The sequence below is a fragment of the Lepidochelys kempii genome, chromosome 7, assembly GCF_965140285.1.
Source record: "Lepidochelys kempii isolate rLepKem1 chromosome 7, rLepKem1.hap1, whole genome shotgun sequence".
Lineage (NCBI taxonomy): Eukaryota > Metazoa > Chordata > Testudines > Cheloniidae > Lepidochelys > Lepidochelys kempii.
In genome coordinates this window covers 88,466,408-88,493,015 of record NC_136386.1, presented here as the reverse complement: position 1 = coordinate 88,493,015, position 26,608 = coordinate 88,466,408, and the positions used below count along the sequence as shown (strand labels likewise).

The window sequence follows — 26,608 nt, the reverse complement described above, 5'->3', positions numbered from 1 at the left end:
AAAGACTATAAGAACAGGGTGCTTGGCCAGGAGACTTTGGGTTCATCTTGCCACAATTCCAGGAGCATCGGATTGTGACCGACAAAGCCTGACTCCCCTCTGTGACCAATCTGGCTGGCCACTAGATTGATCCAGACTCTGGACTGGTAAGTATAAACATCAACTGGCAGTACTGTGTGTGTGTGTGTGTGTAACTGAAAAGCATACGCTAACTGCTGTATTTTCAATAAATGCAGCATATTGCCTTCTTCCCTGAAAAAGATCCCGTGTGCTTCTTATAAGCTTAACAACTGTATATTTTCCTTCATTTAGCAAGCACAATTTTCCAAGACTAAAAAGAGGTGAACACTACCACATTGTGCCGGGCCATGAAGAGTACCAATATTTCTATCACAAACATTTCCAAACGGACTACTGTTAACATCTGGAGAAGTCCCTGCTACTGACACAATAACCAGGATTTTCAGCTTTCAAACAAGCTCACTTTAACCTTTTAGCTATATGAGAAGTATTACTAGCCTAAACCACCAGTCGCTTCACAGTTCTGTGGAGTGGCTTACTGCAGCAATAAAGTATAAATTACATAGTACTGCAGAGGACCACATTCTAATCTGAATTATATCCAGCCTTTCCACTGACCACAAAGAGGTTAGACAAGTGTAACAGAGCAGAATTTGGCCACAAATCATATGAGCGAGTTAAGAATTATTTAGAGGGAGTTTCTAATGTTTTATTTCCTTTGTAATTCCTGTTTTCATTTTAGCAATCAATTTCTGTATTTGAAACCAATATATATGCTGGCAGAACAATTTATACTACCTTTAGTATATGAAATGAGTTATCAGTATTGCTTGCACTGCTTACTGATGCTTGTCTTTAAAAATGATTTTCTCAATATTATGCAATAGTACAGTAGCTGAATAGTCAGTAGTCAAGTACACAGAAGCCAAGTGCATTTATAGAAGCCTTTAAGGAAAAATCTGCTATGATATTTATTTATTTCAATTTATACAAAAACTAAGAGTGTCCATCTAAAGCTCTGGGTATGCTTGATGCACCACCATTCACAATAAACAGACTCCTCTCACTGCTTCAAGAACACAGTATCAACCTTAGCAAAAATATAAAATCCCCTAAACTCCCCAAGAATTTCAAACTCATCAGAGTCCCTGCTCACCCCCCACATTATCCAACTTCACAAGCCTCCAACTCTTCACAAGCCAGAGAGCCGGAAAAAAGGACTCAATGACCAAACACTTTCTATTAGGGACCAAGGAAGGGAGTGAATGCCAAAGGCAGAAAGTGCCACCCAATGTTTGCACATTAAGTTTAGTTTCCCATTAGCACCAGAAGAAGTATGCATTTACTGCCCTTGTTTCCTATGTGTCAGCAAAACTGTATGTGTGTCTGAAGCAGGGGCCCAATAGCATTAGCAGCCCATAACTCTCATGCCACCAGAGGCGTGTAGCCAACCATCATTCCCCCCAAAATAGTCAGAGCTGGGTGGGAGATGCACTATTTTACATATCTTCCAGCTAACTGTCACTGATAGGTCTTTTATGGAACCTAAGCTGGAATTCAAAGCTGCCTTTTCCTGATGAAACCCCAGGGAAAGGAGGTAGCAGTAAAGTTGCTGCTCTTTCCAAGGGGTCAATCTCTCCCCTGCAGCAGTTGTCCCCACGCGTCACCATTGTATATACAGCATGTGGAATCCTCTCCCCACTGAGTCAATGCCAAAACTTCCATGGACTTCAGCAGGGTCAGAACTTCACCTAAAATCTCTGCTTGTACGTACAGTACTGTAGGAAATGGTCGGAATCATAAAATGGAATAATCATTTCATGCTTTCTATAATGAGACTCTCTGGGAAAGACTCGCTTTATACTTTGGTAAGTGGTTGCGACTTTGCAGGCACTTTTCTAAAAAAGCACAGTTTGATTTGAATAAGCAAAGCCACTCGGACTATACACTGAAGTCTGCATGATAAAACAGCTGGCACTGTTAAATAATTGTTAATTCATTTTCAGTACACTTGCATATAAATTTGATTTACAGTAGAAGACATAGGTCTTCTCGTTTAGGTCTGATCATTTGAAATTCTGGCATTGCACTGATGTGTGCCTGTCAGATACCTGAACTTCCTCAGGGCTATATTTTTATTATTAAATGTTTATATAGCACCATAACTGTGCATGGTATTTATGAAATTCCCCCTACTTCCTGTTTCTGGTGAAGTCAGAAACATCACAAGCACTCTCTGGCTTATAGTTTTTCCTTATACCTCAATACGAAGTATAAGTGTAATACCTATCGAAATTCCTTTACTGAAATTAGCTGTTTAGTGGTAGTGTATCTCTTTAGGATACACATCTTTAAGAACATCTTTAAGATGTTCCCATTTTAGGTTCAGGAATGACATCAATCATCCTGCAGTACAATTCAGAACTTGTAGCAAAGCTTCCAAGGATCATTTAAATTCTTCTCTAAAATCTTTGGGCATGTTTCATGATTGTATTATTCCAGTTCTACAGTGATGTAATTTAACTGAAGAAAATGGAGTTACTTCAGTATAAAACTGGAGTAATGCAATGGTGAATCTGGCCCTTAGTTGAAAATCATGTCTAGCTGTTAAAGAGGTGTCTGAAAATCAGTTTTATGTTTACATATTAGCTATGTTAGAATCATAGAATCATAGAATATCAGGGTTGGAAGGGACCCCAGAAGGTCATCTAGTCCAACCCCCTGCTCAAAGCAGGACCAATTCCCAGTTAAATCATCCCAGCCAGGGCTTTGTCAAGCCTGACCTTAAAAACCTCTAAGGAAGGAGATTCTACCACCTCCCTAGGTAACGCATTCCAGTGTTTCACCACCCTCTTAGTGAAAAAGTTTTTCCTAATATCCAATCTAAACCTCCCCCACTGCAACTTGAGACCATTACTCCTCGTTCTGTCATCTGCTACCATTGAGAACAGTCTAGAGCCATCCTCTTTGGAACCCCCTTTCAGGTAGTTGAAAGCAGCTATCAAATCCCCCCTCATTCTTCTCTTCTGCAGGCTAAACAATCCCAGCTCCCTCAGCCTCTCCTCATAACTCATGTGTTCCAGTCCCCTAATCATTTTTGTTGCCCTTCGCTGGACTCTCTCCAATTTATCCACATCCTTCTTGAAGTGTGGGGCCCAAAACTGGACACAGTACTCCAGATGAGGCCTCACCAATGTCGAATAGAGGGGAACGATCACGTCCCTCGATCTGCTCGCTATGCCCCAACTTATACATCCCAAAATGCCATTGGCCTTCTTGGCAACAAGGGCACACTGCTGACTCATATCCAGCTTCTCGTCCACTGTCACCCCTAGGTCCTTTTCCGCAGAACTGCTGCCTAGCCATTCGGTCCCTAGTCTGTAGCTGTGCATTGGGTTCTTCCGTCCTAAGTGCAGGACCCTGCACTTATCCTTATTGAACCTCATCAGATTCCTTTTGGCCCAATCTTCCAATTGGTCTAGCTCCTTCTGTATCCTATCCCTCCCCTCCAGCGTATCTACCACTCCTCCCAGTTTAGTATCATCTGCAAATTTGCTGAGAGTGCAATCCACACCATCCTCCAGATCATTTATGAAGATATTGAATAAAACCGGCCCCAGGACCGACCCTTGGGGCACTCCACTTGATACCGGCTGCCAACTAGACATGGAGCCATTGATCACTACCCGTTGAGCCCGACAATCTAGCCAGCTTTCTACCCACCTTATAGTGCATTCATCCAGCCCATACTTCCTTAACTTGGTGACAAGAATACTATGGGAGACCGTGTCAAAAGCTTTGCTAAAGTCAAGAAACAATACATCCACTGCTTTCCCTTCATCCACAGAACCAGTAATCTCATCATAAAAGGTGATTAGATTAGTCAGGCATGACCTTCCCTTGGTGAATCCATGCTGGCTGTTCCTGATCACTTTCCTCTCATGCAAGTGCTTCAGGATTGATTCTTTGAGGACCTGCTCCATGATTTTTCCAGGAACTGAGGTGAGGCTGACTGGCCTGTAGTTCCCAGGATCTTCCTTCTTCCCTTTTTTAAAGATTGGCACTACATTAGCCTTTTTCCAGTCATCCGGACTGTTAATTCATCTGCACGGCTTGGGGTTAGAGGATTTATGTGGTGAGGCAGGAAACTATATAGGGTGAATAACTTTAGTTCAGTGGGATTCAGGACCTTTGTAAAATACCACTGCTATCATGATGGTGCCCCAAACTAATAAGTAGAACTGAGACTTTGGAATTTGTCTTTAAACAGCAAGAATTGCTTAATTTCACATTGACTTTGGAGAGGTTGTGCATAATAGGGATTTCTATTGGAGCTAAATGTTCCAGTTTTTCAACTATGTTTGATGTTCAGTGATCCATATATTTTATGTTAATATAAATGTGTTGCTAAAGTAATTGAAATGGCTTCTACTTTCATTCACACTTGTTTTGCACAAGTGTAATTCCAAGGATTTCAATGGAGCCACTTTATACCTCTTTAATGAGAGGAAAATCAGGACCATTTAAACTTATGTTTAATGTAAATATGTAAGCAGAGGAGTAATTCCTGTAAGTAATTGGAAAAAAAGGCCACTTAGAATAACACTTGCATGTGTACAATGTAGCAAACAATTTTGATTATAACTTTATAGTTTCCATTGCTACTATGCCAATTATATTTGTGAAAAGAAAATAAATATGCAAGAAGAAATAAATCGGTAGACATAGTGGAAATATGGAGACGAGACAAAATATCCAACAGTGCAAAATGTTTTGCAATTTTTTCTTTAAATTGGTCTGAATCATGGGGCTTTGTACACCACCAAAACCAACACACATTACAATAATTCTTCAGTAACTCTACGCAATTTCCCCCCTGCACAGATATAAAGCATTAAAATCTGTGAATTGCAGCTAGCTAAAACTTGTTATTTATACCAGATCTTCTGTTGTTTTGGACACCCCAAACCTATGCCTAGAAGTGTTATTTATACAAATATTTAACAGAATCATTAGGCTCTGGGAAGAAAATTATCCTTTGGAAGTATGAGAAAGAACAAAAAATAAAAAATGTGTTTCAATAAATTGTTACTTCAGAAACTTAGAAACCATAGCTCCATTAGCACAAGATACTGAAATGACTCCGGAGAAGGGGTGAAAACCATCAACTCCTAATTAAGTCAAACAGTAGGTGCAAAAGGGGCTCACTACCTTGTAGGCAGGACAGTAGGCAGGACAGTATAGTTAGGCTTAGCAGTCTTTTTTTTCCCTTTATCTTTCAAAATAATTTAATTGAACAACAGATTTATTTTTAAGCATTTTTTTAAACTATTTAAATTTTCCTAGTTGTGCAAAATTATGGGGGGAGGAGTCAAACAATTATTTAAGGGCAGCAGCCATTGAACTTCAAAAAGTTAAAGCTTTATAACCATTTAAACTCATATTGTCAACATCAGATGCCAAATACAGAAAATAAATATCCTTTAATTAAACTCTAATAAGTTCTCAAGCAGCATTTGACTGCTTGCATGTCAATGCAAAGTGCGGTGCACCACAGGTAGATAACTCAATGTGCCATGCACTGCCATCCGGCACAATGTCTTTTGGGAAATTTTTGCTACATATTCTGAAAAATAGAAATGACTTGCCCAGGGATCTTGGTTTCCTTTACTTGATCTTACTTTATTTGATCTTTGGACTCAAGTTTCCAGTATGCAGCTTTCTCCATCCCATACTGCTACACATATATCATAATTTTGTGCCATTTTTTGAAAATCCCACAAATATGCATGGCATTTTTTCGTGCCCACCATCTCTGAGAGAAACTCTGCACTACCCTCATGAACGTTTCAAATACTGGATGAATGATTCTCCTGTAGTTGCAGACACACAGGAAGTACTATAACAATGGGGACATGACAATTTCTTCAAAGACAGTTTGCAACGGGACATAGCAAAAAATGATTCAAGGTTGCTGGTGTTCATGGAGCAACTGCAGATAGTGGAGCACTGCTTCTGGCCCGAAGAAATGGGCACTGGCTGGTGGGATTGTCTCGGAATGGGGTGATGAGCAGTGGCTGCATAACTTTTGGATGTGCAAGGCCACATTTCTGGATCTGTGTGCTGAGTTCACACCAGCCCTCCAGCTCAGGGACATCCTAATGAGAACTGCATTGACAGTGGAAAAACAAGTGGTGATCACATTCTGGAATGCCAGATTGCTACTGGTCAATGGGAAATCATTTTGGAGCTGGAAAATCCATACTAGGAGCTGTTATCAGGCAAACATGAAGCGTCATTAATTGTCTCCTACCACACATCACTGTTACTCTTGGCAGTATTACTCTTGAGGGCATTTTGCGCCTAAAAATTCTGTGCCAAAAAATTAAAATTCTGCGCACAATATTTTAAAATTCTGCAAATTGTATTTGTCAAATAAATGTGGAGGCTCCAGCATGGCATTGGGGAGCACAGGCCACTGGCTGTTCCGAGGTGGGAGATCACTGTGCAGCCCCCCGCTCAGGATATGGACTCAGCGGTGAGGCTGCACCCAACCCTGATATAGTGCAAGGATGGGGCCTGCCCCAGAAACAACCCAGAGCCCTGCCCCTCCATGCCAGCTACACCAGGTAGGCTCAGCAAGGGAGGATCAAAGCATGGGTTGAGAGGGTTCTGTGTGGGGCAAGTTGGGTGAAGGTGGCTCAGTGGAGATCTGGGTGCAGAGGGGCTTGTTGGAGGGTTCTCAGTGCCATAGTAATGGGACTCTGCAGGGGGTCCAGGTGAGGTGGTTGGATCTCAGCATGGGGGATAGAGCTTGGCAGTGGGGGTCTGGGTGTGGGGGACTCAATGGTGGGTCCAAATACTGGGGGAGTGGGGCTCAGTGGGGTGGGGATCCAGGTGCAACTGGTTGGGGCTGGGTGGGTGAAGATCTGGGTGTGGGTGGTTCATCGGGGCAGTCCAGGTGCTGGGGCTCATCGGAGAGATTCCGAGTGCGGGGGGTTGAGGCTTGGCAGGAGGGTCTGGGTATGAGGGGGTCTGAATGCATGGGGTTTGGGCAGATGTGGGGAGCAGCTCCCTGTACATCGATCCTTCCCCGTGCAGCTGAGGAGCGATGGGCACAGGAAGTGTGTGTGCGGGGGTATTTGCAGAGCTTCCTGAAGCCAGGGGAGAAATCTGGGGGTGGGTCTGACCCGGCCCCAGATGCCATGCAGGGGAAAAGGAAATCCTGTTCTCCTTAGCCCAGCCCGGACTAGCAGCTGAGCCCGGCACAGGGTAGGAGCCACCAGCTGGGTCTTCCGCAGTCCTGCCCCCTGCCCCAGAGTGATTTACCTCTCTGTTTGCTGCCCTGGACAAACAAAATATACTTCTGGGAAGGGTTGCATGACTCCCCTTGTGACTTCCCTTTGCTTCCCCATCAGAAAGTCATTTTTCTACAGGGAAACAAAGAGAACTGCGGGGACATAAATTCTGCACATGTGCAGTGGTGCAGAATTCCCCCAGGAGCGCAGCAGGCAGGACACAGTGGATGGAAGTGCAGCTATGGAAGTATGCAGGACACGCTGGATGGAAGTGCAGCTATGCAGGAAACTGGTGGGGCGATAGACAGCACACACATATCCCTGGTTTGGCACCAGCCCACCTTACCACAGAGTACATCAACGGAACAGGCTACTTTTCTATGGTTATACAAGCAGGACTGTGGATCACCAGAGGTGCTTCACTGAGATCACTGTGGGCTGGCCAGGGAAGGTGCATGATGCTCATTTCTTTGCTCTGAGTAGAACAGAAGATAAACTGACAATCAAGTTAAATTATTCAAACCCACATAGCAATTTGCAGTGTGGATAAATATCAACCAAACAGTAGGTTAAAACCAACATACAGATTTCATATAAGGCCACAATTAAATCTGAACTCTCTGGCACCCAGAAAGTCATCCAGAGAGCAACGGAAAGGCAAATGTGTAAGATATCGCTCTGTGTCACATAACAAGTGAGGAGATCAGATGGCATAAAGAGGTGAGCGATGTACTGCAGGTGAAGTATGATGCAAAGTGGAGATGGGTGGGTCACGTAGTTCGCAGGCAAGAGAATAGGTCAGTGGTGGGCAACCTGCAGTCCGGCAGGGTAACCCGCTGGTGGGCCGCCAGACAGTTTGTTTACATTTGCACGACTGCCCACGGCTTCCAGTGGCCGCGGTTTGCCGTTCCTGGCTAATGGGAGCTGCAGGAAATGGCGACCAGCATGTCCCTTTGGCCTGCACCACTTCCCACAGCTCCCATTGGCCGGGAACGGCGAACTGCATATGCAAATGTAAACAAAGTGTCTAGCGGCCCACCAGTGGATTACCCTGATAGGCTGCAGGTTGCCCACCACTGCAATAGGTGGACAACCCACATCAGTGACTGGATACCCAGAGACCACAAGCGACCACCGGGCAGGCCGAAAATGAGGTAGACTGATCTCATGACAAAACTCTGGCCAGAAATGGAAAGAACGTGCTTGCAACAAAACAGAATGGTGTGGCATCGACTTGCATTCGTGAAGGGACGGATGAGGACAAGTCAGACAACGGAGGACAAATCTGAACTCACATCTCCAGACTTGAAAGTTTATGACTCTGCAATGTGGTTCTCACCTGCAAACTTCCATTCCTGAACTAAAACACTGATGACCTACCTGCATACCTTCCTACCCAAATGACACAAAATGAAGGAAGAAGGCACTTTTGTCACAAAAATCAGCTCATTCATAGTCATGAAAACTCAAGGAAGCAGACACTTGATAAAAGAATCCAAAATGCCTTCTCAGAAAATGTAAGACCCCACAAATCTAGAACCCAGTCCTGCAGAACTGCCAGGCTGCTGACAGTTCCATACTGTCACCCAGCAACAGCTGTGACTAGTTTGTGAACCATGTGGACACACACCATGGTAAGTCCGACCTCAAAGGGGCTGACAGGCAGCAACCTTGTGGCTCCTGATCGCCTTCACACCCTATACAAATGTAAGAGGCATTCCAAGAAGTATCCATGCAACAGCGTGGATCTTCTGTAGCTGCCATGTCCATTTCTTTTCCCTGCTCCTGAACTCCTGGCTTCAACCTTGGCTTAAGCTGGACTTTGCCTCCTGACCCAGAGCCTGAAACCTGACTACAAACGCCTCCACTGTTAGTCTCAGATTTGCCCCTGCTCTCACCCGGGTCCCCACTGCCCTTGCATCAGACAAATCATGACTAGTAACAAAATAAATAGCAGCTCTTATTAAGAAGCTCTCCTATAATACTTCATCAGTGGATCTTTAAGCACTTTACAAATAGGAAGATCATTTTTGCCATTTGACAAATGGGAAAAGAAAGACACCGAGAGATGAGGTAAAGTTAAATGCTCAAGTTCACACAGCCAGCAAGTCACTGGCAGAATAAGGACTAAATATTGTAAAAGAAGCACAAAATAAGCTATTTTCTTTTGTAAGGCTGTGCCTTCATGCAGCAGAAATTGAAATATAAGTAGTGTGCAGCATCAGCACTTAATGCATAAGAATGGTTAATGAAATTACAATTTATATGACCTTAAATTGAAATGTGATGGTGTCACTTTTTCAAACCATTCCATTAAGTATTTATTCCAGCCTTTTGGGGATGATAAAGAATTAAATGTTTACTCATTTATGAAGTATTCTCAGATCTATTCCTGTAAGTAATAAATCTATGAGCAAGCACATAACTGTATGCAATTGCAAAGCAATTACAATAGTGATACACTGTACATTTTAAATGAGAACAAGTTACTGCTATAAAAAGGCAACAGCTCTACATAAATTGAAAGTGAGGGTTAGGACAAACTACAAAGAAAACAACGATATTACTGTTGTGCTCCTGCATCCTGTTGGAAGACCTCTAAAAGTTACTGAGGTATTGTATAACAGAGAAAATGATGTTATCAACTGCAAAGTTTTACTCTTACCTTTACTCTCACAGTGACAGTAGCAAGTCCTGGAGGCATAGTTCCTCCACTATCAAAGGCTTCCACTAGAAAGGTGAAAGTTGCCTCAGTGCCAGAGAATGACTCATAATCCAAGGATTTTAAAAGTGATAATTCTCCTGTAAACTTGTTCAATGAAAAAAACGGCAGTGCTTCCTGGGTTCGTATCCGATAGGTAACATTTGAACCAAGGTCAACATCCTTTGCCTACAGCAAAAGAGAATTTACTTTAAAACTAAAACTGCAGCATCACAAGGAAAACACCAGTTCGCAATTTTTACAGGACATATATTTGATTTATCTGATATTAGTAAGAACATTTGCTTTCTTTGGTGCAATTCATATTTGTTCATAATTTTAATTGTTAATTTTAACAAAATATATTTCCAGTGGGCTTGAGGAAACCAACGTTTTTTCAAAACCAACTCTGAGAGTCAACAGATGCTGCTATTAAGATATGTTCTACTTGCCTAATTAAGAGATTTGGATAAAAAATTTGAAGGACATTTGAGCTCTTCGGGGCTAAAGTAAACTGGCAATATCAATATAGTAGAGCCTCACTGGAGAATGCAAATGTATTTTAGAAATGTAGTTGACATTTTAAAAAATCTCACATTGTAAAGTATTTCAACAGTACTCTACTTATGTTTTTATTTTCCATCATTGCTTTTATTAATTAGTAGAAATGTGAGCTCTACGCTTCTAATATTTTTCACTTGCCTGTCCTATGCCAAATATCACATTTTCACAAAGAGAAAAAGGCTTTAAGGAGGTTTGGGTATCACGTCTCCCCCCACATTTTTAATCTCTTATTTTGGTTTTAATGGCAACCAGTTAGATGAGAACAGCCTCACAAAATAATATTAACAAAACATTTTCTTTGCTCCAGAGTGCCTTACCTCTATTCGCAGGAAGACTGTGCCAGGTGGTAGAGTTTCTGGAACACAGACAGTGTAGGAGGCATTAGTGAACATAGGGCTGTTGTCATCAATATCCAGAACTCTGATTGCCAGAGTTAATGTTGAACGTCGGGGGTCCACAGCTCCATCTGTTGCTTCAACAGTAAGTTCATAATAGTCCCTTGTTTCTCTGTTCAGTTTAACTGCTGTGTAAATGCTACCATTTGATGTGATGCGGAAAATGTTGTTGAAGTTTACCAAGCTGTAATGTACTTGGCCATTTACTGCAGCATCTGGGTCTGTAGCCTAAAATAAAAGAAAAGGCCATATTGTTTTAAAATACATTTGAAAGGTATGTGGATTAGATTCAGACATGATCAGTGAGTCTTTTATTCTACTTTCTAATATAAAAGAATCCAAAGGACATAGAAGTCAATGGAAATCTTTCCATTGACTTCAGTGTTTTGTGGATGAGGCTTCAAGTTTCCACTTGCACCTGACATACAGTATGAATTTAGTTTGTGAAAACTGTTGGAATAAGTATGGAAGGGGTTATCTTGGAAAGCGGGGCAGCTTAGATTTGCCTATGTATATTACATCAAACCTTGTGATTGTTAATAAACTTTGTTAATTGGGTCTGCTGACTTCTTAATTCTTTTGAACAACACACGTAACAGGCCTTATTTCATTAGTCACAATGAGTTATTTACAAACAACACTTTCAACATATTACATAAAGATCTAAATTTAGCACCTCTTGTTCTCTTCAACCTACTTCTGAGCAAAAAATGTTAGTGGGGAAAAATAATTATTTTTGATTATTATTCCTTAGTTGCAGCTTTGCAAAATCATGACATTTACCAGCCTTGGCAAAAATTCTATTAACTTGTTGTAGCAGACAATATTGATGATATGGTTGACCATGGTACAGTATAATTAAACACACAAAATGCATTTAAGTTGTAGCATGAATCAAAAGCAAGTGAGAGGGCGTACCTAAGTTGCCATAATGCCTTTAATTCAGCCCCTCTTTACTTAGATGTTGCTGCAACCACAAGAGAATGTGTGCATTGTATTGCAAGTCTCTGATTTCAGTTACTGTTAAGGGAATTCATATGCTCAAATTGAGGAAAGAGCATATCAGCCAGACTCTTCCCCCATGCTTGCAAGCCCTTGAAGCAGTCCACTGGAGCAATGGGGCCATAATGCCTTTGTATTTTCCCAGCTGAGAATTGCTCCAATATTGGGGAGTTCCAATTTGATGTAGAACTGGAATAGCCACATCCTACGCAACCCATCTTCAAGCACCAAGTTTAGAGACATAGCAGGATACTGCTGTGTTGTCATGATCTCTGATGGACATAACTGCTCTTAATGGAAATAGCTGAGAGAGTACTGAGTGCTCAAAACTGTACCAAGTACTGGGCCAATGGAAAATTGACCTCTGGATCAGAGCCTCTGAGATTTCCCTGCCTCAGCAATGCCCAATAGTACAACTAAGAATCTGGGTCTATGTCTTATGAGATGCTGAATCTGAAGAAAAGTCTTCAAGAACCCATTTCTGCTCCTACTAAATATCAGTAGGAAAACTCCAATTTAATTTCAAGTGTCACAGAATACAGGCTGCATACAAGAAATTAATAATGGTGTGTTCAGTAAGGTAACTTATGTGTTTTAATTTATTATTACAACTCTTACTATTTTAGTAATTTTACACACTTTCTCCTTGAAGTTTCATATCATTTTTATAGTTTATTTACTGGTTATGTTCTTTAAACTTTATTGGTATTTACATGACCAAGACAGTAACCATGTCATGAAAGGTTTATTCTATATTTGCTGATAGCATTATTTGCAAGCATGTTTTTGTGCATTTTCTTGGCATCATGTCACAAATGTGTTAACATCTTTGAGGTAATTTAAAACAGGATGTAGGATGACTCAGACCATAAAATCCCTAGTGTGCTAGGTTACTGATTTTAACACACAAAATAGTTCTTACAGTTACACTGAAGAATGTGAATAATTTTCATTCACATGGCAAACTGAAATCTAGAGAAAACAAAAGAATTGCTCCAGTTTTTAAATGTTGGGTCTGCAAACTTTGCTAGATAAATTGTTCTAAGTTCAGAACTTCAGCGCACTATACAAGAGATATAGATGAATCTTCAGGAGAAAGCTACAGAACAAACAATTATCAATGCGTGAAATTAAAAGAATTTAGCGACTTAGTCCAGATAAGCACCAAAAATTCCAGCTATTTCAAACTTTATCTAAACTACTCCAGTCTGAAAAATTGCCCTGGAGTGGAATGCAACACAGAATTGGACATTTTTAGTTCCAAACAGGCCTGTAACACTATTCCCTGAGACAGACTTGGGCTTCTCTTTTTATACTTTCCACTTCCACTTCCACCTTAGCACGGAAAGAAGTGAACATACATAAGAAAAAAAAATACTTTAAAATAGTATTCCAACTTTTGTGATTATTTGGTTTAGTTCAAGTTTTGGGTAACATTATTTTACGCATACTAGTGTATCCAACCCATACATAGGATAGTCTAAATATTAGCAAAATAAACTTGCCTACATATAAGTGGTATCCATTTTATTTTTTAGTAGAGGGCATGCAATTCAGATAATCATCTCATATTAACTACTACAGTCTTAACATAGTTTGAGTGTTGGCCTGTTCTCTTTCCTCTTTGTTAATTAAATGAAGTCATGAATAATGTCATTTAAGTTAAGTGTATTTTGTGAGCAAGGTAGCTTCATTTGCTTACATTTATAAATGAGCCTCCAGAAGTTCAGGAAAATAACAAAACAAAAATCTCTGATTATCAGCACTACTATCAGGAAGTTTTCATGAATGTTTAATATCCTACCAAAGTGTTTGGTGTGAGACACTATAATGAAACAATTTATCTTCCTAGAAATCAATTAAAAGTTAATTAAAATGGTTAACAAGAAAAAGCATACTCTTTCCCCCTTATACTACATCAATTCAATAAGCAGTAGTGGCTGCAACTTTATAATGATCTATCTATAGTTAACACATCTTTGTAATCAGCATCTTACAACCTGCATCTGATCTGTGCCTACTTAGTTTGCAAGTGCTTCTACTCCCATGTACGTAGTTTGGTTTTGTGAAGAAAGATCTCAGTGGATGAGACACTGGAGAATTACCAGAAAAGGTGATGACATCAGCTAGTTGATGAGAAAACTAAAACTTGGAAAAGCAAAATAAATAAAAAAAATCTGTTTGGGGATAAGTAAGCATAGAGGAAATACAGAGTATGGTATTGGGATTTTAGCTGAGATAGGAGCAGCAAGCTGCATTTCCACAGTCTTAATCCATGTCAGACGTGTATGAGGCTGAGGTATATGTTTAAATGACTTCAGTTTAAGCCAGAGCCACATGATAGCAATTAAACAGCTGCTAGCTGGATTACAATCAGCCCTCTTTAAGATAACAATAGTGATCTGGGAAAAGATTTATTGCTGTAGAAAATTAAACTACTAAATTAAACGGTGTAAAGTTTATATGTTTGGGGACGGCGTTTCCACCTGCAAACCGACCATGCTGCACTGAAGTGGCTTCACACCGTCAAGGAAACTAACAAAAAACTTCTTCGGTGGAGTTTAGCTCTCCAAGATTTTGATTTCGACATCCAACACGTCTCAGGAGCTTCTAACAAAGTGGCTGATGCACTCTCCCGTGAAAGGGAAGGGTAAACCCCTTTGAAATCCTTCCTGGCCAGGGGAAAGCTCCTCTCACCTGTAAAGGGTTAAGAAGCTAAAGGTAACCTCTCTGGCACCTGACCAAAATGACCAATGAGGAGACAAGATACTTTCAAAAGCTGGCAGGAGGGAGAGAAACAAAGGGTCTGTGTGTCTATATTCTGTCTATATGCTGGTCTTTACCAGGGATAGACCAGGAATGGAGTCTTAGAACTTTTAGTAAGTAATCTAGCTAGGTATGTGTTAGATTATGATTTCTTTAAATGGCTGAGAAAAGAATTGTGCTGAATAGAATAACTATTTCTGTCTGTGTATCTTTTTTGTAACTTAAGGTTTTGCCTAGAGGGGTTCTCTATGTTTTTGAAGCTAATTACCCTATAAGATATCTACCATCCTGATTTTACAGGGGGGATTTCTTCATTTCTATTTACTTCTATTTTTATTAAAAGTCTTCTTGTAAGAAACTGAATGCTTTTTCATTGTTCTTAGATCCAAGGGTTTGGGTCTGTGGTCACCTATGCAAATTGGTGAGGCTTTTTATCCAACATTTCCCAAGAAAGGAGGGGTGCAAGTGTTGGGAGGATTGTTCATTGCTCTTAAGATCCAAGGGTCTGGGTCTGTAGTCACCTAGGCAAATTGGTGAGGCTTTTTACCAAACCTTGTCCAGGAAGTGGGGTGCAAGGTTTTGGGAAGTATTTTGGGGGGAAAGACGCATCCAAACAGCTCTTCCCCAGTAACCAGTATTAGTTTGGTGGTGGTAGCGGCCAGTCCAAGGTGTAATATTTTGTACCTTGGGGAAGTTTTGACCTAAGCTGGTAAAGATAAGCTTGGGAGGTTTTTCATGCAGGTCCCCACATCTGTACCCTAGAGTTCAGAGTGGGGAAGGAACCTTGACACTCTCTCTAACAAGAAAATAAAATTTTCAAAAGATTACTATATTTTTAATGGTGCTCACTTTAAATGACAGCCCAAAACCTTAACATTTGGACCCTGTTTCCTGAAAGCCATGAATGCTCATTTTGTAAAATCAGTTGTTTATGTTTCTGGACATACACTTATTTTACAAGTTTCACAGGAATATCAATGCTTGGTCCTGATTCTTATCTCATTTATAGCAGCATGCAAATAATCAGATGTTCTGTGAATGAAGTCAATGCAGTTGCACCTATGTAAAATTGGTGAAAGATCAAAATCAGGCCCAGTATTAATTTATTATAGTCCCTCTGTGCATTGCTACATACTAGTTCAGTATTTCTACAGGACAAGAGTCCAAGGTTAAAAAGAATATTCTAATGAAACTCTGAAATAGTTCCCTTAATAAAAATTACATATACTTTGTCTAATGAAATTCCCACCCTATAGCTTGTATTATTATCCATGTAAAAGACACAAAACCACCTTCACCCAAAATTCACTGACTGAAGTCAAGAGATGTAAGCCAGGGATAAATACAGACCATCAACACTGCTGCTCTATTCTAAATATTATCCAATAACTGGGAAGGGATTATGTGCTGCTGTTCTTGGAGGAGCAGCACACACAGGTGGAGCCCTGGAGAGAGAAAGAGAAGAGTCCTGGGATTCTGGGCTGGTGCACAAATAAAAGTAGCTCAAAGCTCTTCTAAATTACAGTTCCTCTTCCTGGGCTGCCTATGGGTAGAACTGCAAACTGGAGGTCCTCAGAATGGTCATAACCTCATGTCCCATGGCCCTGTCCCCTACACTGGGGTTTGCAACAGTTCCTGTGTGAGGTAGCCTACAGATGTCTTATGGAGTGCCCGTGCTACGGAAATTCTCCCCTGGACAGTTAAGAGGTTTTATATCAGTGTACAGGAGTTGTAGTGGGAAGGAGAATCCCTCCTCTGTTTCTTCTCTCTTTTTAATTAGTTAATTAATTAATTAAATGCCTTGTAATATCCATGTTGTATTTAGGACCCTAATTTATAATATGCTATGCATTTAGTGAGACATCAGTTACATTATTTGGTGTATAAAAATATTTGCTAACACATTTATGTACAGATATACACCATTGATCATTGAGAAAGGAGCATTATAATCTCATAAATAGAAAAATAAGAAAATACTGAAGCTATTTATCTGTGATAACAGCCCTCAGACAAATGGTTTGACAAACTGATACTAAGCAATGATAAACCAAGTTTAAGCAAGTAACTAGGATACCTGTCTGTCATAACCATAGGGGTAGCCTAAATTCCTCCTTACCTGTAAGGGGTTAAGAAGCTCAAGTAACCAGGTTGGCACCTGACCAAAGGAACCAATGGGAACAAAAGATACTTTCAAATCTGGGTGTGGGGAGAGGTTTTGTTTTGGGTTCTTTGTTTTTCTGTGCCATTCGCTCTTAGGACTAAGAGGGACCGGACATCAATCCATGTTCTCCAAATCTTCCTGAACAAGTCTCTCCTGTTTCAAACTTGTAAGTAACAGCCAGGCAAGGCATATTAGTTTACCTGTGTTTTCTCAACTTGTGAATTTTCCCTTTGCTACAGGGAGGTTTATCCCTGTCTTGTTGTAACTTTGAAACTAAGGCTAGAGGGGGTTCCTCTGTGCTCTTTGAATTTTCTGCTACTCTGTAAGGTTAACTATCAGCCTAAGTTTACAGAGGTGATACTTTTACCTTTTTCTCTTTAAATAAAATCCTTCTTTTAAAGAACCTGACTGATTTTTCCATTGTTCTAAGACCCAGGGGTTTGGGTCTGTAGTTCCTTTTTAGCCAATTGGTGAGGATATTATTCTCAAGCATCCCCAGGAAAGGGGGTGTATAGGCTTGGGGGAATATTTTGGGGGAATAGGACTCCAAGTAGTTCTTTCCCTGATTGTTTGTTAAATCACTTGGTGGTGGCAGTGATCCCAAGGCAAGAAGGGAATCTGTGCCTTGGGGAAGTTTTAACCTAAGCTGGTAAGAATAAGCTTAGGGGTCTTTCATGCGGGTCCTCACATCTGTACCCCAGAGTTCAGAGTGGGGAAGGAACTGTGACACTGTCTAAACGTTATACACCAGATCCATACCTGCTGTAAATTGTCATAGTTCTAATTTACATCAGCTGAGGGTCTGGTCCTATAGACTTTAGGTATGTATGGGTGGGTGAGGCTAACAATTAAAACAACAATAGGATAATGTGCCAGGGTTCACAGATCTTTTGGCATTTCCTTGATGTCTGTCACACCTTACCACAATGGTGTCACTAGAAGGAAACCTTCCTGAGACTGGACACAGTATGTTTAATCTGCCTTGTAACCCTGGATGTCTTGTGGCTGTGCAGCTTTGATTCAGAGCTTTGACCCCAACAACCTGCTAGCTGCTCACAAGCCTCACCCTGACTTTGCCCAATCTGGTTACTCCTTGCAGGCTGACCTAGTACCCTTCCAGCCCTGAACTCATCCCCAAATCGTCCTACTGAAGGGACCAGTCTCTCTCACTGGACCTTTACAGAAACAGTAAAACACTTCAGCCTGTTAGCTTTCTAGAAGCACACACTGTATTGAACTCACACAGCACTGTGATTTATAATGAATGCAGAGCAAGTTTAATAACAAAAGATCATGGGTTAAGTGATACCAAGTGTCAAGGTTCCTTCCCCACTCTGAATTCTAGGGTACAGGTGTGGGGACCTGCATGAAAGACCCCCTACGCTTATTTTTACCAGCTTAGGTTAAAACTTCCCCAAGGTACAAACTATTTTACCTTTTGTCCCTTGACTTTATTGCTACCACCACCAAGCATCTAACGAAATATAACCGGGAAAGAACGCACTTGGAAATGTCTTTCCCCCCAAAATCCCCTCAAGCCCTACACCCCCTTTCCTGGGGAAGGCTTGATAAAAATCCTCAACAATTTGCATAGGTGAACAAAGATCCAAACCCTTGGATCTTAAGAACAAGGAAAAAGCAATCAGGTTCTTAAAAGAAGAATTTTAATTAAAGAAAAGGTAAAAGAATCACCTCTGTAAAATCAGGATGGTAAATACCTTACAGGGTAATCAGATTCAAAACATAGAGAATCCCTCTAGGCAAAACCTTAAGTTACAAAAAGATACAAAAACAGGAATTTACATTCCATCCAGCACAGCTTATTTTACCAGCCATTAAACAAAAGGAAATCTAATGCATTTCTAGCTAGATTACTTACTAACTTAACAGGAGTTGTAATTCCTGATCTGTTCCCGGCAAAAGCATCACACAGACAGACAAAGCCTTACTGATTTTTTACAGGAGTTCTGACCTGCATTCCTGCTCTGGTCCCGGCAAAAGAAGAACCACACAGACAGAGAGAACCCTTTGTTCCCCCTCCCCCTCCAGCTTTGAAAGTATCTTGTCTCCTCATTGGTCATTTTGGTCAGGTGCCAGCGAGGTTATCTTTAGCTTCTTAACCCTTTACAGGTGAAAGGGTTTTTTCCTCTGGCCAGGAGGGATTTAAAGGTGGTTAGCCTTCCCTTTATATTTATGACACCAAGTAAAAGAAAAAGGCAAAGATGGTTACAAAAGCAAATAAAAGTGCAAATATTAATCTAAACCCTACAACTTAATCTAGCAAGATACAGTCTTAGTTCAAGATCATTTTTCTCTCACCCACAATCTCCTTTCCAGCTTTTACTGACCAGTCTATCCGGTACCCGGCACAGATGTCAAATTACTTACTTTCTTTGTCTCCTAAGGTGAAGGATAAAAGATGGAGTCTCTCTCTGTTCCTTAGATCCACAAAGGGGTTGCTTTAGTCCTATAAATCAGGAAGGCCTCTTGGGGATTCAATCTCCTGTCTCTCTCTGAGGTGCAGGAGCCTTGTTAATATTGTCTCTCACGTTCAGGATCAGGATAACCACTGCTGGTTTACCCTGATGGCTTTGTTTACTACTATGTAAACTGAAATAAACCCACATTCCTTTGTCTAGGAAAGACCTGTTTATCACCTTTACCTAAGGTGGGCTGTCTGGTCTTTACCAAGTTCTAATAATATCATAGAGAGAGAATTCATAACTTCACATATAATGTTAACACATGCATCTTACAATGATATTAGGAACCAGTATGTTATAAGCTTTCATATGATACCTCATAAGGAATATTTTATACTATTATAATATTATGCTAGATGTTATTGCAGTAGTGTGTAGGGCATGAATACAGGGGTACTTAGGGTTCCAGACTTTACAGGAGTTTGTTGGTCCTGTTTTAACCTGAACTAAATGATTGGCAATTAACTTAACTAGCACAATTGTAAATGCTTCTCTAGACACACTTGTTTCAGTCTGGTTTACCCCAGAAGTCAGCCAATTATTAATTGCTAATGCTAAGTCCTGAGGTAAATCGCAAAAACATTTGTGTACTGAAACAAACATTTGTGGAGTATCCGGACCACCGTTACAACTGTGTTAGTAACTATGTTCACTGGCAAGGAATTAACTCTAGTTAAAGTAGGACCACAAATCCAAATCTCATTATTGTTAACTCTCATAACATTTGGAGTCAAGAGATTGTGAGAATCTCAGCTTTATTTTAACAAGATGCAAAATTTTCTCTCTCATGGTTGCAGCAAATAGCCTAAAAATGTGACTAGAGTGTACTTTAAAGTCTTAGAAATCAGAAGACAAACCAAAAGAATTCCAAATGATTATTTTTTAAAAGTCTCATGATTTAAAAAAAAATTATGAGTCCTTGTGGCACCTTAGAGACTAACAAATTTGTTAAGGAGGTGATAGTCTCTAAGGTGCCACAAGGACTCCTTGGTTTTTTTGCTGACACAGACTAATACGGCTACCACTGAAAGCTGTCACCATGCAACGTCATGATTTTAAATCATTCTCGTGATTTTTGGAGCTTGAGTCATGATTTTGGCAGGGGTATTGCATGATCTACTGTGGCAGCCTGGAATGTTTCCAGATGTGTATCTGCAGTGAAATGGATCCACTGGTTTTCCTGCTACTTTGCACTGCTGGAGTGACCCTAAAGCAGATAGAGAAGGGGACAAGAGCTGACATGATCTATTGAGATATAAATTTCTAAACAAATATATATTTGAATTCATACTATGAGATACTCCAGTCATCCTTAATTTACAAACTTTTATATATAAACTTTTATAGTCATAGCTTAACATTTTGAGGGCTAAAGTCAAGTATGAGTTATGAGAATCAGTCTTATGAAAGAAAATAACTAACCTAAAAGAGTACTTTCCATAGTAAATACAATTTAGCATACAGAAGTATCGTTATGTGATATTACATTTCAGACAATCAAAATTGGTTTTGACATAAAAAAGCTGTAGCAAAATATAAATTTAGCAAATTCATTTGGTCTTATTTAGTTAACAATTTGTAACTACAGAGATAATTAACCATTTTTAAAGATGAAAATGAAGTTTCACCGATTTTCTCAAAGAATCACATATTTTGGGCATATACAATATACTATTTTTATATGAAAATTGTTTCCAACAGAGTCTAAGAACAGTTAAGGGCATTATAATCTGTAGAAAAGCAGTTCCAGAACTCTAGTCTGTGAAGCACTCGATGGTAACATGGTACTGGCTGTTCTTGTTTGCAGCTCTTACATCACACTAAGACGGATAAGAAATCATTAATATTTCCCCTAATTTCACATATATACTTGTTTAGTTACCACAAGGAGTTTTATTATCACAAAAGGGTGGGGGTGAGGGAGTGCACACAATCACAAACAGGAAGCAGGGAATTAGTTTATAAAACAATTTCGCTATTAACATGTGGTCCCAGTCTATAAAAAAAAGTTTGAAAAACCCTTCTGTGAGCTGAGTTAGTCCTGCCGGCATATGCCATGGTCTTGCAAATTCCTACTAGTTTGGTCACAATATGTTTAATAGGATTAACTATTTCCAAATGCTTAGCCATATTATTCTCAGTATTCAGTTACTAGTTGTGAAGAGATCTTTATTAGGTAATTAGGTTAGGCAGGAAGCGTCATGTCAGGGAAGTAAGGCCAGCATTTTATCTATGAATCCATTTAGCCTATGCTCTTTACTTTCCGTGTGAATATTTACATGTATCTGTTAAGTCTAACCCTAAATTCCTAAATACAATATTTCATCTATTTGATTCATTGTTATTAAAGGTGAAACCTTTTGGAAACACTATGTCTAGCTGGTTGTCACCAACATATTATAATACTAAATGAGAATCAGATACAATGAACTATTCTAACATTAATAGCAAATTCTTTATTCTTTTTTTACTAGGTGTTTTTGAAGGTAGAATTTAGGAAATGCCATCGTATCTAGCAGAGATCCAGGGAAAACACGAATTTTAAATACAGAATGTTCTGTCTATGCCATACCGCATAATCTTCACAGTGAAGTTTTTCCTTTATGTTCCACTAGTACCAACTTTAGGATAAGAAAGTAAGAAAGAATGTGACAAGTAGGACAATTAGGACATAGCTATAGGTATTGCAAGGGGAGGGGAAGCGAGAGAGAGAGATCTGCTCTTCAACCTTAGCTAACAGAGGTCCCAGGTTCAATTCCACCTACTGACAAGCAGGGTCTGTCGGTGTTACACTATTTCAGGGGATGGGGGAACGAAGATCAAGTGCCCCACCTACAAAGCCTTCCCATTAAGGATCACTGGAGTCCCTGTACTCAGCACCTAACACGCCACTACTCAAACCTCTCCCAAAGTCCGTGGTGACCATAAATGACCTTTGAGATTTTGGTGGATACTGAGAAGAAACTATGGGTGGATTCTGCAGGCTCAGGTGAAAGAAATACTGAGCACCACTGCTCTACATCACTCTGAGTTTTGTCTCTATAGAATTTAACTCTCCCTTCTCATATTCTTATTCATAGTAGTTAAAGGTCAATGTATTAAGCAAATGTAAAATATCCACACATGAACTTACAAAACTGAAGAGCAGATAAATACTGCTAAGTCTATCTGTGGCCTAACATGAAGGGATTTTTTCTGTGTAAAGGGCAAGGTTATATGCAGGCCTGAATTAATTTTTCTTTAAAGCCAGAACATCTGCATGAATATAAATTAGACTTTAAAAATATTAAATGAATGATCCCTTGCTGAACAGCTTCATCTCATCAATCACTGTGACAAGGGACACAGAGAGATGATACATATGCTGCTGGCTCTCTAATCTAATTATGTTCATTGAGAAGTATAATAAGTAAGTTATTTTGAAGACTCCGTGGTAGCTGCTATTTTCTGATCCATGTGACCATTCTCATTTGTGTCTTACACAGTGAAGGTAACTCAGATACAGATGCTATGCTTACAAAGTAGTATATGATTTTAAAAAAAAAAACTTGCAAAAGGCCTAGGACTAAAATCATACCACTTCCTTTCAGCTTACTTACAAAAAATATATCCAATGCTATGTGCATTCTATGATTCTTGACTCCATCTACTGTAACAGGATTCTGCTCTAGAATCCAACCTTTCATTTATGTTTCAACTATGTTCATAGAATCACAGAATATCAGGGTTGGAAGGGACCTCAGGAGGTCATCTAGTCCAACCCCCTGCTCGAAGCAGGACCAATCCCCAACTAAATCATCCCAACCAGGGCTTTGACAAGACTGACCTTAAAAACTTCTACAGAAAGAGATTCCACCACCTCCCTAGGTAACCTATTCCAGTGTTTCACCACCCTCCTAGTGAAAAAGTTTTTCCTAATATACAACCTAAACCTCCCCCGCTGCAACTTGAGACCATTACTCTTTGTTCTGTCATCTGCTACCACTGAGAACAGTCTAGATCCATCCTCTTTTGAACCCCCTTTCAGGTAGTTGAAAGCAGCTATCAAATCCCCCCTCATTCTTCTCTTCTGCAGACTAAACAATCCCAGTTCCCTCAGCCTCTCCTCATAAGTCATGTGTTCCAGTCCCCTAATCATTTTTGTTGCCCTCCGCTGGATGTTTTCCAATTTTTCCACATCCTTCTTGTAGTTTGGGGCCCAAAACTGGACACGGTACTCCAGATGAGGTCTCACCAATGTTGAATAGAGGAGAATGATCATGTTGCTCAATCTGCTGGCAATGCCCCTACTTATACATCCCAAAATGCCATTTGCCTTCTTGGCAACAAGGGCACACTGTTGACTCATATCCAACTTCTTGTCCACTGTAACCCCTAGGTCCTTTACTGCAGAACTGCTGCCTAGCCACTCCGTCCCTAGTCTGTAGCGATGCATGGGATTCTTCCGTGCTAAGTGCAGGACTCTGCACTTGTCTTTGTTGAAGCTCATCAGATTTCTTTTGGCCCAATCCTCTAATTTGTCTAGGTCCCTCCGTATCCTATCCCTACCCTCCAGCGTATCTACCTCTCCTCCCAGTTTAGTGTCGTCTGCAAACTTGCGGAGGGTGCAATCCACACCATCCTCCAGATCATTAATGAAGATATTGAACAAAACCAGCCCAAGGACCGACCCTTGGGGGCACTCCACTTGATACCGGCTGCCAACTAGACATGGAGCCATTGATCACTACCCATTGAACCTGACAATCTAGCCAGCTTTCTATCCACCTAATAGTCCATTCATCCAGCCCATACTTCTTTGACTTACTGGCAAGAATACTGTGGGAAACTGTGTCAAAAGCTTTGCTATAGTCAAGGAATAACATGTCCACTGCTTTCCCCTCATCCACAGAGCCAGTTATCTCATCATAGAAGGCAATTCGATTAGTCAGGCATGACTTGCCCTTGGTGAATCCATGCTGACTGTTCCTGATCACTTTCCTCTCCTCTAAGTGCTTCAGAATTGATTCCTTGAGGACCTGATCCATGATTTCTCCAGGGACTGAGGTGAGGCTGACTGGCCTGTAGTTCCCAGAATCCTCCTTGTTCCCTTTTTTAAAGACGGGCACTACATTAGCCTTTTTCCAGTTGTCCGGGACCTCCCCCGATTGCCATGAGTTTTCAAAGATAATGTTTCAAGATTCTAGTCTTTAATGTTTGTAAAGAAAGCCTTATGAATGTTAATCAACTGTAAACCAAAGAAGTATCTTTCTGAGTTTTCAAACAGCCTGAAGACAGCTCTGAGATGTATGAACAGTGCAATTCATCTTAACAGGATGTTAACTCTGAAACATAGTGATGATAACTGAAATTTCAGCATTGTTAATTATTTTATCAGAAACCTCCACATCATGCTAACACCTATGGTGGTTTTGTTGTGGTAACTAATTATATCAGGCTTCAATTTGTGCCCATTGAATTCAGTGGGATAGGATAAGGCATACAGATTCTGCAGTAAAGTCTAAGATGCTGCTGAAAATACTTTACTCATACAGGACCTATCTAAATGCAAGGGTCCATCTGTGAAGAGTTGATCACAGGATCAGGGCCGAAATTTGATTCTTCTGAATTATGTAATGGAGAAAACATCTGTAATTTCTGACCACCTTTTATTATAGGATTACAGGATTGATTATAGGACTGTAAAATATACAAAGGACAAATAATAATTTGAGCAAATAAAGGAATAATGTATTTGTTATTCTTTTTCATATTTAATCAATATTTTAACTTGCATGTGCTAGAGAATTTCCCGCATGTCATGGAATTCAATGCCAAACTGCAGCAGAAATCAGATGCTTTAAATATACAGAATTATTACAGTGCACTTAATGAGTTGGTTATAGGTTCTAAAATACATGAAATAAAACAGGCCATTGAAGTAGCACATGATAATTCATTAATCTGTCATTCACTTTTTTAGGGAAATCTCTTATCTAATCAGGTAAGGCTGATCTAAATTAGCTTTTTGTTTCTAGTACATGTGGGTCAAAATCAAAATCCCTGATCCTAAATAATCCAGTTTATGGAGAATTTCAGATCTAACTTGAAACTTCAAGGCTACTTCTATATTTTAAATGGTCTAAACCAAAGCCCTAGATTCAAACACTCTCAAAATATACTGAAAAAAAGATTACTTACCCTGTGCAGAAGCTGGATCTCTTGGAGATCTTTGTCCCTATGGGTGCTACATTTCAGGTGTGCTTGCCCCCACGAGACTTTTGGTAGCAGTGACATTCAGTCTGCACATGTACCCTAACTATCCTTGTGCCCCATACTGAGGGTATGTACAGCAGTGTCCGAAGAATTACTCTTAGTTCCTTTTCTTTCACAAAGTCCTATCAAGGCCAGACTCCAAAGCAGAAGGCAAGGAAGGTGGGGAGTGGAGCACCCATAGGAACAAACATCTCAAAGAACTCCATTTACCATATAGGGTAAGTATCTTCTCCTTCTTTGAGTAATGTCCCTAAAGTGCTCCACTTTAAGTGATTCCCAAGCAGTACTCCCTAAAGAAGATGGGTGGTTTGGAGCCTGGTCTAATACTGTTTGCAAAACTGAAGAGCCAAAAGCAACGTCCGCCTTATAGACATGTACAAAGGCACAGTGTTCTGAGAAGGTGCAGGCTGGAGTCCATGTGGCACCTTAGCATATTTCTGCCACAGGTACTTTCCAGAGAACCATCTAGAAACCAAACCTTGAGACACATTGTGTTCAAAATGGGGTCAAGAACAAATGCTGAATCTTGAGTTAGCAGGTCAGGAATGGTTGGTAGGTATAGTGCCAGACAAGATGTGAGATGTATCAAGCAGGGGAACTAAATTTGCCTTGGATAAGTCAGTGCAATTAGGATGACCTTGGCTCTGTCCTTTTCGATTTTGTTTAAGACTCTGAGGAGCATCATCATCAGAGGATAGGCATAGAGGAGATTCCTCAATCAGAAGATGAGGAAGGCATCTTTCAGAAAATGATACCCCCCACCCCTGAGCAGAACATTCATCACTTGCCATTGATGGTGGTGGCAAAGAGGTCTATTTCCAGGAAACCCCAAGAAAGAAATATACAGTTGAGAATCAGGTTGTTGAATTCCCACTCATAGTCCAAGCAAAAGTATCTGCTCAAACCATCAGCTATGGTGATCTGAATACCCAGTAAGAATGAGGACAAGATGAAAATGT

At 40.3% G+C, this 26,608-nt stretch overlaps 1 protein-coding gene across 6 annotated transcripts in view; it reads right to left on the bottom strand.

Annotated features, from left to right (window-relative positions):
- Nucleotides 1-26,608, bottom strand: part of PCDH15 (protocadherin related 15) — a 1,335,873-nt gene that overhangs the window by 199,926 nt on the left and 1,109,339 nt on the right. For all 6 annotated transcript variants that reach the window (XM_073353680.2, XM_073353679.2, XM_073353690.2 and 3 more), the window contains 2 exons: nucleotides 10,902-11,207; nucleotides 9,985-10,209 (listed from right to left, as the gene is read on the bottom strand). In XM_073353680.2, the coding sequence (XP_073209781.1) occupies nucleotides 9,985-10,209; nucleotides 10,902-11,207 (531 nt within the window). The remainder of the gene's footprint in view (nucleotides 1-9,984; nucleotides 10,210-10,901; nucleotides 11,208-26,608) is intronic.